The sequence below is a fragment of the Empidonax traillii genome, unplaced genomic scaffold (assembly GCF_003031625.1).
Source record: "Empidonax traillii isolate 1590-97213 ecotype Southwest subspecies unplaced genomic scaffold, ASM303162v1 scaffold361:size2146424, whole genome shotgun sequence".
Taxonomy (NCBI): Eukaryota; Metazoa; Chordata; class Aves; order Passeriformes; family Tyrannidae; genus Empidonax; species Empidonax traillii.
Genome location: NW_020955554.1, coordinates 2,049,834 through 2,067,630, shown reverse-complemented (window position 1 = coordinate 2,067,630; position 17,797 = coordinate 2,049,834). Strand labels below are relative to the sequence as shown.

The 17,797-nt window shown below is 40.0% G+C and overlaps 1 protein-coding gene across 2 annotated transcripts in view; it reads left to right on the top strand.

Moving 5' to 3' along the window:
- MAPK1 (mitogen-activated protein kinase 1) overlaps positions 1 to 17,797 on the top strand; it is a 35,534-nt gene that overhangs the window by 12,863 nt on the left and 4,874 nt on the right. Inside the window, exons 2-8 of one of the 2 annotated variants that reach the window (XM_027892593.1) lie at positions 3,828 to 4,010; positions 5,699 to 5,888; positions 11,454 to 11,570; positions 12,665 to 12,779; positions 13,321 to 13,452; positions 15,366 to 15,475; positions 16,197 to 16,320. In XM_027892593.1, coding sequence (XP_027748394.1) covers positions 3,828 to 4,010; positions 5,699 to 5,888; positions 11,454 to 11,570; positions 12,665 to 12,779; positions 13,321 to 13,452; positions 15,366 to 15,475; positions 16,197 to 16,313 — 964 coding nt within the window. In that variant the 3' untranslated portion in view covers positions 16,314 to 16,320. Of the gene's footprint in view, positions 1 to 3,827; positions 4,011 to 5,698; positions 5,889 to 11,453; positions 11,571 to 12,664; positions 12,780 to 13,320; positions 13,453 to 15,365; positions 15,476 to 16,196; positions 16,325 to 17,797 lie in introns of both variants that reach the window. The other variant, XM_027892591.1, reaches the window with a different exon arrangement.

Sequence of the window (17,797 nt, the reverse complement as noted above, 5' to 3'; positions counted from 1 at the left end):
TGTAGTTAGGATGTTTGCCTGTAGCATCAGTATTTTATGTGTATTTCTGCATATGCTGAGAGCAGCCTGTAAAAGAGCCGTGAGGTGGTTAGTGATCCTGGGAGTGTTGGAAGAGTATCCCGTGATGGGGTAAGCCCGCAGGCAGCGTGGCTCGGCAGTGCCCTGGGGAGGGGGGTGCCATGGAGGTTGTTTTGCAGTGGCTGTGTGAAGAACCGGCGCTGTGTGGGATGCAGGGATTGCCAGGAGCTGGCTCCTTCTCCCCCGGCAGCTGCAGCGTGCTCTCACTTGTTCCACGTCTGCCGCGAGTGAAACATGCGGGGAATAGGAATGGATGGAGGGCCGGGTGGAGGGAGCTGAGCTTTGGCGCCTGTCCAGATGTGCCTGCTGAAAAGCTCTCCTTCCCGGGAAGGGCGCGTGTCACTCGTGGAGCAGTCCCTGCTGTGTGCTGGGCTGCTCCCAGCTGAGGGGCCTTTCTGGTTACTGCTTTGGGAAGCAGCCCCGCCCTGCACTTCTGGTTAAAAAGGAAGTTAGTACTGGAGCAGTACAAGGCTAAAAACTGGCTTTAAAAGTTGTATGGTGCAACTTCTTGGGTTATAAATGCTCATTTGTTTATTTTGTGCATCTATGCATGATGTTTTACTTAGTTAAAAATATATAACATTTGTTATATATTTACAAGATACTTAAAATTAGGAACAATAAACTGTACTGCGAAGGCTTGCATTGATTTTCACAGGGTGTTGCAAAAGTATCTAAATAATGGAACTCTTGCAGGTTGTCATGGGATAGTAACAACAGCTTGAAATAGGATTAATGTTGTGGCTACTTGAGTTGAGTAGTTGCAAAATCTATATTTAAATTTATCAAATTACAGATAAATAGCACTCACAGTTGAATGGTTGCTTCAGCTTGCGAAGCTGTGCATGGCTGGGGTGGAAATAAATTCTCTGAGTATTTAGAGTGTTGGTGACTAAATTCATCATAATATGAATAACAGACAAAGGGACAATTATGTAGGCATCGGTGTGCACTTATCAATTAGAAATTAGAAACTATAGACTAGCACTCTAAAAGTTGTTAGTATGTGAATTGTTTTTCCCACTTTCCAGATTATCTTCTCTGTCAAGATAAAATAAGGTTCCTGCCTTCAGAAGTTGTCCCAATTAACTGATTCAGTGCAAATATAAACAATTGTGAGGTTTAGTAGAAGCTGACAGCGCAGACAAGTAGGTTGCACTGGAACAGCACTCCCAGAATGCAAATAATCTCAATTTAAGGTGTGCAGAGAGGTGGATGGGATGTGTATGTGGAGCTGTCTCTGGTCGGACTGCAGGGGGAGCACAGGTGATTATTAGTCATAAAATTAGATCTTTAATTCCAGCTGCGGCTGAGTGAGATGTACCCTAATAATAGGTGATAAGCTGGTACATGGACTGCAGGGGGATGACAGAGAGGATTTGGATTCTCACTTTTATAGTGGTTTCATTTGCAAACACTACTAGTGCATACTATGAGCAGCGTACTTCTTCGGCAGAGTTCTGGAGTGGAGTGTGTAAATCTGGTGTTGGTGGCAGGTTGGAGACAGATTGTGAGAAACAGGGAAAGCTTTGGGAAATGGCTCAGTCTGGCCTACAGAGGATCCAGTTTTGATAGTTTATGGTGTTTCCTGGGTAGTGAAGTAGTTATTGCTGTATGGCTTCATAGGCCAAATAGGGGTCTGGTAGTAGCACGACTCTTCAGTTGAAGACTGAAGTTCATTCTGATGTGTTGCTTTCACGGTTTTTTATAGCACGTGTCAAATCGAAAACATGCTTTTGTAAAGGGTCACAGAGTTTACTTAAAGCCATATTTGCTTTGAAGGCTGTGGAATGTGAAATATTAACTCGATAATACAGATTCTCAGTGTACCTGTATTGTGCATGACATTTAAGGTGCACGGGCAAGTGTACCTAACTGCTTATATGATTAGCTTCTTGCTCATAGGAATTGAGGTAATCCTTTGTATGTTTAATCAAGTTACAGAAAGGCTCATCTTTCAAAAATGTGACAACAGAAATAAATCCAGTGTCCCTTTTAATGTTTCAACAAGGCAGTATTTCGGTTTTGCTCCCCTTGGCTGAGGCAGTGCATGCTTAGCTGTGTTAGTGTGGGGAGATCTCCTGATACAAACAGAAAAATGACTGTATGGAAAGGTACCCTGGAGAGGAATTTCAGTGCATCTCTACTGCAAATACTCAGCTTTTTTTCCACACTGAATTGTTTATTGTTGAACCATCTGAAAGCAAAATTACCCATCCTTTTCTAAAAAAACAGCATAAACTGCTTGCTAAGAAAATGCTTCAGGAACTATAAGTGGAACAGCTATAAGAGAGGAAATCTTGGCGTATTTAATTGATGAATTCAAGTTCTTTTAATCTGTACAAGGAAAGATGCATATTTTTCATAAGTAATCGACCTTTGCTTGAGAAGCAGTAACTGAGAGACTTATCAACTATTGTAAGAGATTAGGAGCTTTTATTTATGCAGCATCAATTGGTAAATACTGGCATTTTGCCTTTTTTCTGCTCTGCATAGCTGCTACTGTCCAGTCCTTTCAGAGGAAGTAAGATTCTGCATTGTGGGAGAAAAAATTGCTTAGGTCAATACAAAGGAGGATGCAGGAGGTTTGTGTATAATGATAAAATGGTTCCTAGAATTCCTTCATTTCTTTCCCCAATCCAGGTTTTTTGTGCTTCAGAATTACTTCTGGTTTTGTTTTCTGTTTGTGCCCTGCCTTACAGGTACATTGTAAACCCTACAGGTGATGAGCTCAGAAATCACTGTAGCCAAAGTGCTCTTGAAGGGGTGGCAAGTTCCACTTATGGCACTTGGTTATGATCTATTTTGGGATTTAGGAACTGCTAATGTGTTATCTATGCATATGCAACAGCAGCAGTTGTAATGAATACTTGCTCAGCATGTGGCATTTCAAAGCACCAGTGGAGCATCCAAGTTCAGGTTTTCCAGAGACAAATAAGTGGTGCAGTCTGTGGGTACTGAACAGAGTTTAGGGATTCAGGCAGGTCGAAAGGATCCTGTGGAGAAACCGTGCAAAAAGGATGTTATATGTGCATGAGCTGTGTGAAGCTCTTACTGACAAGACAAATTATATGTCAGTTTTAATAATGAATGTGAGCTATGTTGAACACTCTTGCATCTAGTGGTGACAGTAGTGTCTCAAAAACACCTTGTTGCTCCGTTTGTGGTAAAAGAGCCTTGATGTGGTCAGGCATTTGAATTCCTTTTGGGTCTCCTTTGCTCATTGGATTTTTGTATTTCATTCTGCTTTGCCTGGTCACCAGTTACCTGGACATCTCAGCAGAGTAAGGCCAATTAAGAGAGTTTCAAAGAATGTTCTGGGACTAGATTATAGAAAATCGCTGGAATGTAAAGCCTCTCGGGCTAGTATGGTAATTTTTTTGTATGAAATGGTTGAGATTAACAGAAAGGTATGGAATTTGTTATTTTTTTAATTTCCAAACAATGCAGTACTGAGCAAAAGGAAATCTGAAAGGAACAAGAATCATATACACACATTTAAATTCTTCTGTCCAGGATCCCAAGAATCAGCAGACTCCAAGTCAGTTGGGAAACCCAGGGCTGTTGAGACCCATATTTTTGTCTGTTCTCTGAACTAAAGACATGTGTCGCTGTCACCTCTCTTCATTTGATAAAAATAAATGTAAACCAAGTGCATCACCCCTACATTCAATTGAATTCACATTTTTGCTTTCTGAAGTGAATGAATTTAATATTCCTTATAATTGATATTATTGATTCTCCTCTAGTTCTGCTTATGATAACGTCAACAAAGTTCGAGTTGCTATAAAGAAAATCAGTCCTTTTGAGCATCAGACGTACTGCCAGAGAACTCTGAGGGAGATCAAGATCCTACTGCGCTTCAGACATGAGAATATTATTGGAATAAATGACATTATCAGAGCTCCAACTATTGAACAAATGAAAGATGTGTATCCTTTCCAAGTGTTTAGTCATTCTGCATTGTTAGTGATGGTTGCCTCCTTCTCTGTTTTGATTGTTTCTTCCTCTTCATCCTCTTCCTTACTAAATTTTAATAAAAAGTGGCTTCTATTGTTGTAAATTGAAAAGGAAATTAGTAGTATTTGGTCAGTGTATAGATAAATAGATAAATTTGATATGTAGATGAACACTAGTTTTGTTCTTTTTTTTTCCAGGAAAAGAGAAAAATGTTAATTTCTGTCTTCCAAGGCAAAGAACTCTATATTGTAGAAAAGATTTAGCTTAGTCACTTAATCCTAAAATTATAATTACTCTTAATAGTGCTGCTGTTAAAACAGATTGATTTGAGGAGAAAATAAAATGGCTAGACTCTGCTATAATTCTTGAAAATTTTCTTAAAATTGATACCTCTTAGGGGAAAAGAATTAAAATAAAGTAAATCACAACCCCCAGTCTTGCAGTGCTTCCTGCATTTGTGAAAAGTCTGAAACTGCCCATGGGCAGGTAATTGCCTGATTAGCACATGCAGATCTCTCCTTTTTGTCCCACTGATCTTCCTTTCAGGGGAAGCTGGGTCTGTGTAGCCGTGACTTCATGGATGTGTGTGCCAGGTTTAGCTGGGAAGGCTGTTCCTGGGACACCAGGCCTGGCTTAGTCACCCAGCTGAATTTCCCCCAGTCCACTTGCATTTGTCCGGGGTGGATTTGTGGGTCTTTGCAGGTGGCTGCCCAATACAAACCCCGAGGATGTGTGGGCAGAAATTGGGTTGGGTCCAGGTCAAATTTTTGCACTTCACACTCTCAAATATTTTTTGAGTTCATCCTTACGTGGGGTCCTGATGTTGCACTTCTGTGGCCCTTTTGACTAATGTAAGTGCATGGTGCCTGTAAAAAGGTGCCCTGACTGAGTGGTCCGGTATAAATACCCAGAGGAGAGGATGGGAATGCCCAACTGCAATGGCAGTAGTGGTGTGTTTTCACAAAACCCTGGTTTCAGTGAAAAGTGATCGTGGAACTACACCACAAGGTTTTTTGCAGCCAGATTGAATAATGGGGGAAGAAGATTTTACTTAACTCATTGCTGTCAAAACAGATAAAAAATTCCCTTTTTTAATGTTCATTGCAATCTTAGAAAATCATCTGACTGAAAATACTGGGGATTTAAGTTTAGTAAGAGAGGAACTGTTGTGTTCAGTGTAGCATAAATATATATATAGTAGAGAAGAACAGCTGAATTTTTGAAGTGGGTAGATGGAAGAGAAAACTGATAAGAAATGGTCAGATCTTTTACCTTTCATGCTGCTATGCAACTGCAAGCAAGTATCTTGGAAGCTTATTACTCATTAACCTAAAACCTGCCTTTGTTTCTTGCCAAGCAGGATAGGAACCAGATGAAATTAAGATTCCAATAAAAGTCAAGCTCTAATATAAAGAATTAGAGGTTTATGATGATTAATTGGAGAGGACCACATGCTGGTACCTCTTAGTTCTATAAAGAGCTGCATCATGTAACAGGATTGATTGGATTCCAAACTTCTAAAGCAAGAAGTTTATTTCATAATTGTCATGAAACAGATAAATAAGAGAAAGATTGTTCTAGAAGTTCTGCTGAGTACTGTGTGTTGATATCTAGCACGACACCACGTTTTTTTTGCTGCCTTACATCTAATGCCTTACAGATACATTGTGCAAGATCTTATGGAGACAGATCTTTACAAGCTCTTAAAGACTCAACACCTCAGCAACGACCACATTTGTTATTTCCTTTACCAGATTCTGAGAGGGTTAAAATATATCCATTCAGCCAATGTGCTTCATCGTGACCTCAAACCTTCCAATCTGCTGCTTAACACCACGTGTGATCTCAAGGTGAGTTGAAATGTCTTACAGATTTTCCTACCGTGGCCTTCATAAACTACCTGCTATGACCATGAATGTGGGTTATTTACTGGGGATTAATGTGATTTTCATCCTTGAGAGATTGCCAAGACATTATCTGGTTTGATAAAATAATTATTGAGATTGGAGTGACTAAGAATCTCTGTTGGGCTGCTGTAATGAGTGCATCACTGTTTCCATCTGGAGGTTGACTTGGAAACAGCCTCTTAGAAAGCTGTATGAAAATACTGATCCAAAGCAGAATCATGTTAACCTCAAAAGTTAACTGAGAACTGGGCATATTTCAAGTTTTGGGTTCTCTGTTTACACTGTTAGTGTTTCATTGTTCATGTTTGTGGGTAACTGAAGTGGCATGTGAGATTCAGTGCTGATTGAATGCACAGCAATTACTTGGAGAGAGAACATTCCTAATTTGCATTTCCAGCGATGGGCACTGTACTCGTTAGTACTACAGAAGCTTAGAGCTGTTATGATTCTTGGAAAATGTCAGCTCAATGTTTAGTGGCATTCAGTAAAGCAAACCAAGTGTGGAGAATTAGAACAGAAATAGAGAATAAAACAGAAAACATGCTCTTCTGTACCTTTCAGTTGGTTGTGAGTCTTCAGTTTGGTGTGATCATAGTTATCACACTTCTCCCTATGATATCTATGCAAGTGTGGAGACCAGGATTTCAAAGTACTGCTCTCCATATCAGGAAGAGCTGTTTAGCCCAGGTCTCCTTTGCTGGAAGATACTGCATGAGGAAAAGAGAGAATACAGTAGAATTTGATAACATTGTTAGTGGCATAGGGAGAGTAAATAGAGATCAGTTTTTCATTGTCCTTACCTATGAGAAAGGTGGGGGGACGGTGGGAGGGGTGAAAGGAGCAGGTGCTGCTCACTTGCAGCACTGTTAGAATTTCCTGTGGAATTTCTTACCACAGAGCACTGTAGATATTGCAGTTTGAAAAAAACCCGCCACCAAGCAAGTTTGCAGGGAAAAAGAAGCATTTGAGAGCTACCTCTGGTTTAGAGTCCCATGGTGGCAAATTCATGGAAGATGAGAGAGGCACTGGAGTATGTTCCCTGTTTTGCTGTACATCACTATTTGCTGCTGGTCACTGATGGAGTGAGTTTACAGGACTTGATTTGATGTGGTACAACTGTGTTTGTTGCATACTGTGTTGCTCCTAATTACCCTCTGTTTTTTAGTGTAGCTTTAACGTTCTCAATAAACAAACAACTTCAAGCAAAACAAAAATATCCTCTTGGAAGTGTGAACCGGTTGCAGGCTGTTACAATTCCAAGAGAAGTCCTTGCTGTTTGGATGCTGATCCATTCTAAATACTGGCTACATAATTGCTTTGCTTTACATTCCCACTGCTGCTTGTCAGCTTTTCCTGATGCACTGCTGGGCTGGTCGCCTCTGACTCCTGCTGTGGGATTTCAGCAGCTGTTATTACATCAGATCCCTTCAAAGGCATTAACCCCTTCATGGAAGAAATGGAGTTAAATCTACAACTGTGGGATAGAACCAGGAAAGAACAGTTTGGGTGTAGCTCTGTGCTATGTTTAATTTAAGGAAATAAAATAATAGAAGGCAATGTTTGTACACAAAGAAGTTGGTCATGAAAAAGAAGGTAAACTCACTGTACAGCCAAATAATACAATATGACCTTAGTGTAGTCTGTCACAATTCCTTTATCAGATTTTCAAGCAACCTGCCACTGCAATATGTGCTCACTGGTGCAGAGTATAAGAGTCTACATGACAGAGCATTTGCTTTTTCATCACCTAAAGGGAGCTCTGGTGCCGTACAAATACCACATCTAAAGTTTGAACAGCAGAATTGGAAATCAGTACACGTTGGGTCTCGTCTGTGAATGCTGAACTTGTATTAACCTGTTTCTTTCAGGCCATTGTGCAAGTCTGTGTGTCAGCTCTGCACAGCGGCGGCACAAAGTTGGTACATCAACTCAAAACAACGTACAGTGAAACAACTTAAAATCACACTTTTGAAAGAAGGAAAATAGAAAGTTTGTTCATCTTGAGTGGTAATGCTGTGAGCTTCCTTCTTTCATGGTGTTTATGAGAGCTCTCTTCTGGAGCTCAGAGTTCTACAGGTTGTAACAAGAGCTCCTTCGTTCTTCACCCTTAAACATGATCTTGATCTCTGGATTATAGATTTCATTTCCAGGAAAAAGATATATGAGTCTCCATTGACCAAATGTATATGTGAATCCTATGGCTTGTCCTGAGCAGCTGAAAGGCTCCAGACAGGAGTGCAGAGCTAAAGCTGTTTCTGTTTCTTTAGGCCAAGCTACAGACTTAAATGTCTGAGACCTTAAAGAGGACTTATCATATGGTGAATGAAAGCTGGTGAAAGTACATCATTTGACTTAAGTACTGTCTCTTGTTACATATTTGCAGCGAAAGATTATATTTGAGATTCCTTGAAAACTAACTACCTTGGAATATTTCTCAGTGAGAGTCCTGTGCAATAAAAATACTGGTCTCTTTTGCAGCCTGGCATCTTTCCCACAAATGAGATTAATGTGTACTGACGTGCCACTGACAGGCTGGAATAGGCTCTAAATAGTAGTTAACATTTTTACAAGTATTTTCACATGATTTCATGATTCTCTGCATCCAAAAATTTGACCTGTTTTGTAGTTCTGTAAATGAAGTAAGTTACATAAAAACTCTCAGGGCCATAGAAAATTCCTGGGCAAGTGGCATTAATATTTCAGAAAATGAGATCAAAGTTATTTTAACCAGATTCTCAATTAATATGTTGCAGTGTTTTCGGTGTCTCACGTTACTCCAGCTGAGAAACTACTCCTTGGACTTAGTTAAAACAGAAACACATTATTGTGATATTAAAAGTTGTGCTTTTCCATCTACAAAGTGAAAAGTCCCAAGTGTTAAACGACCAAGAATTGTTACATACTGCAACAGGCTTGAAAGGAAGGTGATGAGAGATGGTTTTTGAAGGAAAAAATGTTATTTGCTTCAGGATTTTACCAATACCTGTAGAGGTGCAGCTGTTTCAACTACCATCTTATTAACAACGACTAAACTTAATGGAGGTCTCTCTGTTTCCTTTTATACAAATACACACGGGCACAGGCTACTCAGCAATACAACAGCAGAAACTTCAGTATGTTAGTGGTACTGTTGGGTGTCATTTCATTTGCTTAGTAAATGGTCATATGTACATGATCCTCCTAAATCTCCCCATCTGCTTGATAGCTTCACCCAGCTTTAGGCCATCTCTGTTTATTAAAAAAAAAAAAAAAACAACCAACCAACCATCCCTGATAGTGATTGCAAGAACACTGTTTTCAAGAAGTGGAAGCTAAATATATGAATAGGATGCTGGCATCTTATTAATTATTTAATTTATTTATTTAGTGGGGAAGTAATTTCTTCTGTCTCAGCAGCATCTGTTCTCTCTCCAAGGCATGAAGCACTGACTGGCATACCTGGGTCTTTCATCATGCAGGAACTGTGTGCCCTCACCTGTGCAGCCAGGTGAGGGCACGTCCCTCACACCGGGACTGCAGAGCAGGGCACAACTCTGGCCTCTCCAGCTGCTCTTGGCCCTTGCACTGGCACTGCAGGCAGAGCTCTGGATCTTCAGCTTCTCTTTACTCCGCTCTGCTGGAACACTTCTGTCAGCTCTGCAGCCAAAACCCTCCTCCTTGCATCTGCAACCTTGAAGCCTTTCTCACTAATGGTGTTTCCTCATTTCTGCTTAACCTGTTTCTGCTCCAGTCAGCAGGGGCTTTTTGTCATTTTAATGAGCTCTGTGTCCATCCCATGTGCATTTTTCAACTGGAGAGACTGACAGACACCTTCTGTAATTCAGTTCTTGCTCCTCACTGTGAACCAGAGAGTGTCTTTCTTCTTTTGTTTTAATAGTAACAAACCCTAGCACTTTACTTATGTGTAATACTAAAATTCTGCACAAGTCTCCTTGCCTGTCGTCTTATCTAGCTTTTTTCTGAGGTTAGGAGGAAGAGATTACAACAATTTTGCCTGCCTGCATAATTATTTTCTGAACTCTCTAAGCTGTCCTTTACAATTTCTTTGCTTCTGTCTTTAGAGGAGACTCTTCTGATTATTTGTACTGAGTCTCTTTATGTAAGCTGCTAATTGTACACAAGGCAGCTGCTCTGGTCTTGTAGCCTGGGAAAACCTTGACATGTTTAAAAGGTTCCTTCTGGGTTTGTTTTTTAAGGATTCAGGGGGTTGGGTTTATTTTTTTATTATGTAGCTAAAGCCATGTCATGCAGCCTAGCTTATGACATTCATCACTGCCTTTTCTTCAGACCCTGTGTTTGACAGTCAGCTGCTGAATTGTCTCTTTTAGAGGTAGCTTTTTGTCAGCTGAATCACTTCTTCCCTAACTGATCTATCAATTGTCTCACAGACAGTTTGTCCCTCCAGGAAAACTTAGGAGTAGCTGCCGGGGTACAGTGAGGTTTCTGTGGCTATGATAGGATTCTCCATTACTGACGTTATTGACTACAACATACTGTTACTTCACATTTTGAATATAATCAATGTACACAATTCACTATAAAAGAGTAAATATTATAAAACATGCAGAGGAACCTCCCAACTGTTTGCCACTCCTGCATTTGATGCCTTGTTTTCATGAGAGAACGTATTCTTTCATGCAAATACACTCTGTATGGAAGTCATAAGCTGGTATTTGTTTGGGGGGTAGCAGAACCATAGGAACATATCTAATGTGCTGCTCAACAATCTTGCCATTGACCTTTGGGAAGGTAAGAAAGGAGAAGAGAGGGGTCACTAAATAGCTCTGAAAGCCATGGAGCCTCCTTGACAGAATATAGCTAAAACCACCTTTTCCATTTTGCTGGACTTGCTAGTCTAAATCAGTTTATTTTTCTTTTCTTGGTTAGATAAAACTATTTACCTGATACAGTGTTGACAAATTTTTTTTTTTTTGCATGTGTTTAGTTTGGGGGGGATTTTTGTTTTCTTTTAAGCTCATGCTTCTTTCAACAACTTGTATTCTCTCCAGTCTACCATTATCTTATGCTTGGATAGGTTGTTTCTCATGCAAAGATGCAGTTATGGTGGTAACTTTTGTAAGAATGGGTGTTGAACTTGGTTACAAATGTGTTGGTTGCTAATTTTGTTTTCTGTAAAGCTTAATTGCTTTCTCTTTTTGTTTTCTGGTGAATTGCTAAGAGTTTGGAGCAGTGTATCTTGCCAGCTGTCTGGCAGAGGTGCTGTTCAGTTAGCCCATAGTGGAATGTAAATTGTGTACCAGGAACATCTTTTTTCCCCCCAAGTGTTTATTCTTCCTGGCCCCTGAATGGTGGCTGGATACTCTTTCTAACTGATCTAAAACATTTTTCTTAAACTTTGTACACTAATTTTTTTCTGAAAACATAGGTTGCCATCACTGTTTTGGAGATGTTCCATCATTGGTTGGGGAATGATGAATTAGTAATGTTATAATATTGGTAGATGTATGTTTAATGTGCCTTTTTTCCTGTTTATTTCTCTAAACTCAGATTTGTGACTTTGGATTGGCTCGCGTTGCAGATCCTGATCATGATCACACAGGATTCTTGACAGAGTATGTGGCCACACGTTGGTACAGGGCTCCTGAAATCATGCTGAATTCTAAGGTGAGAGACACAGTGTGCTGCTGTGGTGCTTCTGGGGCTGGTTATTCCTTTGTGAGTACCAGCTGTGCTTCCCCCTCTCTGGGTTTTTAGGGTCAGATGGATTTGCAGTACAGCTACTGGCTGGCAGTAAATTTGTGATTCCAGAATCAATTATTGGATGCTGCAGCTGAGTAATCCTGTGCAGGACTTCCCACGTCTCCAGTTCCTTGGCAGTCACGGGACTGCTTCCATCAACTGCTCTGCCACTGAGGAGGACAGAAGGGTTAGGAATGAGCATTCCACTGCTGCCTTCATCAAGGCTGCAAATGCTGCCTTAATGTTACCTTGACATCTTAATTTAGGTTTAGAATGTATAATGAGAGCGACTCTCATTCTGAATGAAGGCATGTGATCTTTGTTATGTGCCAGTCTTAATTGCATTCCCATAGTCTCCATGAATCATTCCTTTGGGTTTTGTATACTTGGAATTACTGTTGTGTTCTTCTGTGGCCGTTTTAAGGTGTGTGCAGGCCTTGTGTGCTGCGGGTCACGGGTGTCCCTCAGAACCCCTGCGTGGGCTCCCACAGCAAAACACCAGGGTGACACCTGAGGTTGTACTGGATATTTTGGGAAGACTGTTGTTTCTGTAGGATATACAGCGTTGGGTGGGTTTGGTTGGTGGAGGCAATAGTGTGTCTAAGGTGCTTTTAGGAAACAGGCATCTGACCAATCCAGGGCTCCACGCATGTTTAGGGCGCTGTCAGGAGCTGTGGAATTAAGAATACTTGGTTTCCAAAATTTGCTAGTTTAAATTTGCAATAAAATCAGGGAGTCTTGAAAATTTGCAGTTGGTAACAGATTAGCTAAAACTTTGAGAATCATTTTGGAAAAGCATGTCTTGGATACTTCAGTTCTTGCTACCTCTTCAAAGTAGTGTTTTGATAGAGGATTCTTAATTATTTCATTCTTTACAGAAAAAAACAAACAGCAAGAACAAGCATGACTCATCTAAAAAAGAAAAAGATTATTTGTGTGCCCTTTCACAATTTACTAACATAACATGTTGCTGCAGTTATGCAAAAATTTGAGAAAAATGTGTTTCTGCTTCCCTGCAGGGTTACACCAAGTCTATTGACATCTGGTCAGTGGGCTGCATTCTGGCAGAGATGCTCTCCAACAGACCTATCTTTCCAGGAAAACACTACCTTGACCAACTTAACCATATCCTTGGTAAGCTTTACAGAAAAGCAGCATTTTCACATCCATCTGTCTCCATCTTTTCTACCAGTTGGGCTGGTCTTTCTCCTGGGGGTCAGTGTGTAAGGTATGGATCTGTAAGTGTATTAGCTGCTCCCTGTAGTTATTGCTGCAGGGATTTCTAAATCTAATCATTGGTTTGGGGACAACTAGAGGATACTTACCAATGTGTTTACTACATCAGCAGTAAAATTTAAAGTAAAATTTAAAAAAAAAATACTTAAAAAGCTCATATATTATTAGATTCAGGTCAAATTGTAAAAAATTCTATGAATAAACAACTTACTTAAATCTTTTTAACAAGTTACTGATCATTAGAAAACTCAAATGCATTTGTTTATTAAAAAATGTTTTCAGTAAAGGTTTCTAAAAAACTTCTGAGATATTCTTTGGTCTTCAAACATTTAGTCTGAAATCCTCTTGGCAGCAGTTTTAATACTGAGTTTTACCAGATGGATACAACTGTATTAATGTGCTTTTCACAGAATGCTGTTGTTTGTATTAATTTTTCTAGGTATACTTGGATCCCCTTCCCAAGAAGATTTGAATTGTATAATAAATTTAAAGGCCAGAAACTACTTGCTTTCCCTACCACACAAAAATAAGGTACCATGGAACAGGCTGTTTCCAAATGCTGACCCCAAAGGTATTTTATGCTTTATTACATTGTGTCAAAATAATGGCGGGATGGGAGTTTTTAAAACCATCCTAAATAGAACACGCAGGTCCTTTGAAACAGCACTATAAAATCACAAACCAGTGTGAAATCCTCATAGTGGCTTATCTTCTTAAATTTAAATTTTTGGTAACTCTAAGATTTCATGTTGTGGTTTTTGATCTTTAACTCACATGTAAAATCCAAACCTCTGTCACTCTGCTGAACATCAGAGTTGGATTTTGACATCAGCATGGAACAAGTCCTGAACTTTGTTTCTGACAGCAAACAGCAGCTTGTTGCTGCACTGAGTAGGATTTGCACAGACTGGGTGTCAGTTCTAGGTCAAACAGGGTCATGTCAGTCAAAGAAGGGGTCCTTAGGCACTGTGAAAGATTACAGTTTAATGGGTTAAAGAATTCAGTTATAAATTGAGCAAAAGTTATAAAGGCAAGGAACATAATAATTGTTGCCTTTCTTAACAAGGCTTTAGTAAAGGGTAAATTTGATTTTGTTTTGCTAAATAGCAATTAATTTGCCATTTAAACTCTACTTCTTACAGTATGAGGGTTGTTTTGTTCACAGTACAGTGCTCTGACACAATTCATAAGTCACTCCTTTTTTAACTGATATGATACTTTACTCTTAGGGGTACTAAGTACCGTGTAGAAGCTAATTTCTGCAGGTGGAACTATGTCAAACTGATTATCCTTGTCATTGAGAGAAACAGCCATGATTGATTCTGCTTTTATAACAGTGCTTGTCAGTGTGAGAATTGTTACCAAGGGCTTTGACAGCTCAGACTGCAAATGCTGGTGCCTGAGCTGAGAGGGAATGTGCCGTTTGCTGACTTGTGCAGCTCCTTCTCATCAAATCCGCAGAGCAGCTTTTCCAGGGCAGCTTTTCCAAGAGCTGGTTGTCAGTCACTCCAGGAGCAGAACCATGCACAACGTGCTCCAGCACGGAGTGAGCACGTGAGCTGCCAGCAGTGGGAAAACCGCAGCAAAATACCGGCTGTTAATTGTGGGGCACGTTTGAAGCTTTTGGAGCTGCCTCTGAATGCAGTGCTGGGTGTGCACCTCATCCCAGGGCAAAGCTGCAGCTGCTGTGCTGCAGCCAGAAACCTCTGTTAACGTTCTGGTTCACAAGTCATGTGGTGAGGAGAAGAAATGTGATGGAATTTAGGATACTGCAGATATCTTTGGGCTGCTTGCTCCTACAATCACTCTGTTTTCTTTTCTTGCACTGATGTTTGTCCAGAGTTTCATCAGACCTCACTCTCTGTCTTACTGGATCTTCAGGTTCTCTGTGGATTCTTTACAAATTGTCTTCAACAGATTTGCCTGAATCTCATGAATATAAATATATTTGCATCTTCTCCGGAGAGTGTCTTCTGGGCTGCTGGTTGTGCTCCAATAGTTCACTGGGATGACCTAGAACTCCTAATGACTCTGGATAACATTTTTGTCCATAAACAGCAAAGTTTTCTTTTCATAATAAGAACATACTCTTAATTATCTATTTCAGAAAAGCTCTAGCTTGGTTTGGGTTTTGGCACAAAAATCCAAAGCATTTTTCTGAGAGAAGAAAAAGTCTCATCCATTTAATTTCTGCTGCAGTTAAAACCAGATTGTTCCATAGGAAGGGTGACACCTCTGTTAGACAGGCCATGCCAAAGGCAGCTGCAGCCCAAGAATGGCAATGGATGGGCAGGCAGAGATCTCTGCCCAGGTTACAGCTCACAGTCTTCTGCTTCTGTCACTGCTGCTCTGGCCAGGGAACTCCAGATGGACATTGGCATTGGCACAGAACTCGGGGTGCTGGGGGTTCTCTGTGTAAGATCTGTGTTTGTAACGCTTTTGTGGAGTGTGTATTAAACTCTTGCTCACTTTTTTCCCTCTTAGCACTTGATTTGTTGGATAAAATGTTGACCTTTAATCCTCATAAGCGGATTGAAGTGGAGCAAGCTTTAGCCCATCCATATCTGGAGCAGTATTATGATCCAAGCGATGAGGTAAAGACATTGTTAAAATGTAAACATTGATTAAATTGCACAGCAGCTTACTTCCTACTTTAATTTAAGGGTGGTGTTTCTACTGCTCTAATGGAGTTGAAGAAGGAATTCATCGATTTACCAAAATTTTTTATTTCTCATTGTAGCCCAGCATTTTGGAGACCCCACACACTAAATAGATGCCAAGGTGTCCTCTCCAGGAAATGGAGATCCTCAGCTCACGTGGCCTTGTTTCATAATGTCTGAGAAAAAGGAGAATGACTGAGTTTGCCATTGGATTATGCTTTAAAAACCCTGAATCAGAACTTGCTGTAGTTCAGTGTACAGTTCTGAGGAGATTTTCTGGTTACTTTTGGTGAAGAACTAAGGGAGGAGGAAATAAGCTAGTTTTCCCTTAAGGGGCAAATACGTTTATTCCAAGAAATACAATGTTTAGGGTAATTTTTTCTGCAGGCAGATACTGAGCTATGAGCCTGTAACAAATATTTTAACTTGAGGTTTAGATTTGAGTAGCTCCTTACTGTGATTTGATTTAAAATTTGGTAAACTAATATGTATAAAGCACACACAGGACTAATAGAAGGAGTTCTGCCCTGAAGGCTGCAGTGTTGGATATTTTTGTAAAGGGCACTTTCAGATTTTTCCCCCATCTGTACAAGGACTGCATGAAATTCAGCTGAAGAGTAATACTAAAGTAATAATATTTCTTTGCATTATCAAGCCTGTAGCTGAAGCACCCTTCAAGTTTGATATGGAGTTGGATGACTTGCCGAAGGAAAAGCTGAAAGAACTGATTTTTGAGGAAACTGCTAGATTCCAGCCAGGATACCGATCTTAAATTGTGTGTAGGTAAAGGTAAAGTCACAGCAATGTGGAACCACTCGGGCAGGGGGGAACAATTTGGGACTTAATTGCCACTAGTGAAATGTAGGACTTGCCTTTTCCAGTGCCCAATAACTCCTTGTCCAAGGACCTGACCTCAGCCCCGTTCTGTTATTGAAGAAACGGTTTCTGTTTGTCCACGGCTTTGAAGAGCCTGTATGGAATCGTCCCAGATGTTTACCTAGTTTGTAGATTACCTTCAAGAAATGAGAATTACATTTCAGTAGCTCTGCTTGGAAAGAAAGCGATGGTAACGCTTTGAAATGCAAATTTTAAACATTTTAAGGGGCAGTGTCCTTCATATATTACAGATTATTCTGTTATATGGCTCCAAACAGTTAAAAAAAAAACAACCTCCTCCTAAATGTACTGTACAGAGAAGAAATGTCTTAAATTATTCAAAAGGAAAAAATACATGAAGCTTCAGTATGAATTATCTTCAGTTTTAAGTAACTCTAAAATAGTGTGAGTAAAGAAGAAGAGGTATCTAAGTATTCTTAAATTAGTTGCAATTAATCTTCCTAATATTTTGAAGAGCTAAAATTTTAATTTAAAATATAATGTACTGATATTCACCGACTCTTTTATTTTTTTGACTGGTCTTCCTATACCAGAAGGCTTGCACATCTCAGGAGTGTGCAATTTTTTTTCATACAAAATTGGTCAAATAGTGACTTGAATAATTTTAATAATACTTGTGAAACTTCTATGATGCTAATAGGTTAAAGTACCAAAGTTTTATGACTGGAAAAGAAAAACAAAGCAAAGAGAGGAGCCTGTTGTGGGCTGCCTGGTTCATGCTCTCTGTGCTGTCCTCCATCCAGCAGCATTCCACAATCACCGGTTTGTGTGGGCAGTTCCAGCAGGAAGTTTTGAGCCAGGGAACTTCCTCCCTGCCAGAAATCCCCAGCTCTGCTGGCAGTGTAGGAGCTTTGTGGCTTTCCTTTAAGCAATGATTCTTCTGCACTAAAAATTGGATTTCAGTTTCTGCATTGCATATACCCCCAGGTTTTTATTTAATGATGAATTCATAGGAAAGGAAGAAAAAAAGGTGGGGGGGAACTTTGGGGAATAAAATTTCTACTTAAATTGGGTAACTGGTGTTGCCACTATCTTGAATATTCAGATGTATAGAAGCTCACGAATGAAGTGAATTTGATTTTTACAAATACTGCATTCTGTTTGTTTAAGCTTGCTAGCTGACATTGAAACTATTATAATAATGGTATGTTAGAGAAATCTGAGATTGACACAGCTGGCCCTTAATAGTTGGGCATTGCCAGTAGGAACAGAGCTGAGTGCCGTGACCGGTGCTCATTTCCTATCCACGTTTTCGGAAGCGCATTCTGTACAAGAGCACAAGCTGTGCATGTACACACTGGGGAAGAGGATTAGATAAGTTTTTAGGAGCAAGATGAAACGTGTTGCTAACAGGCCATA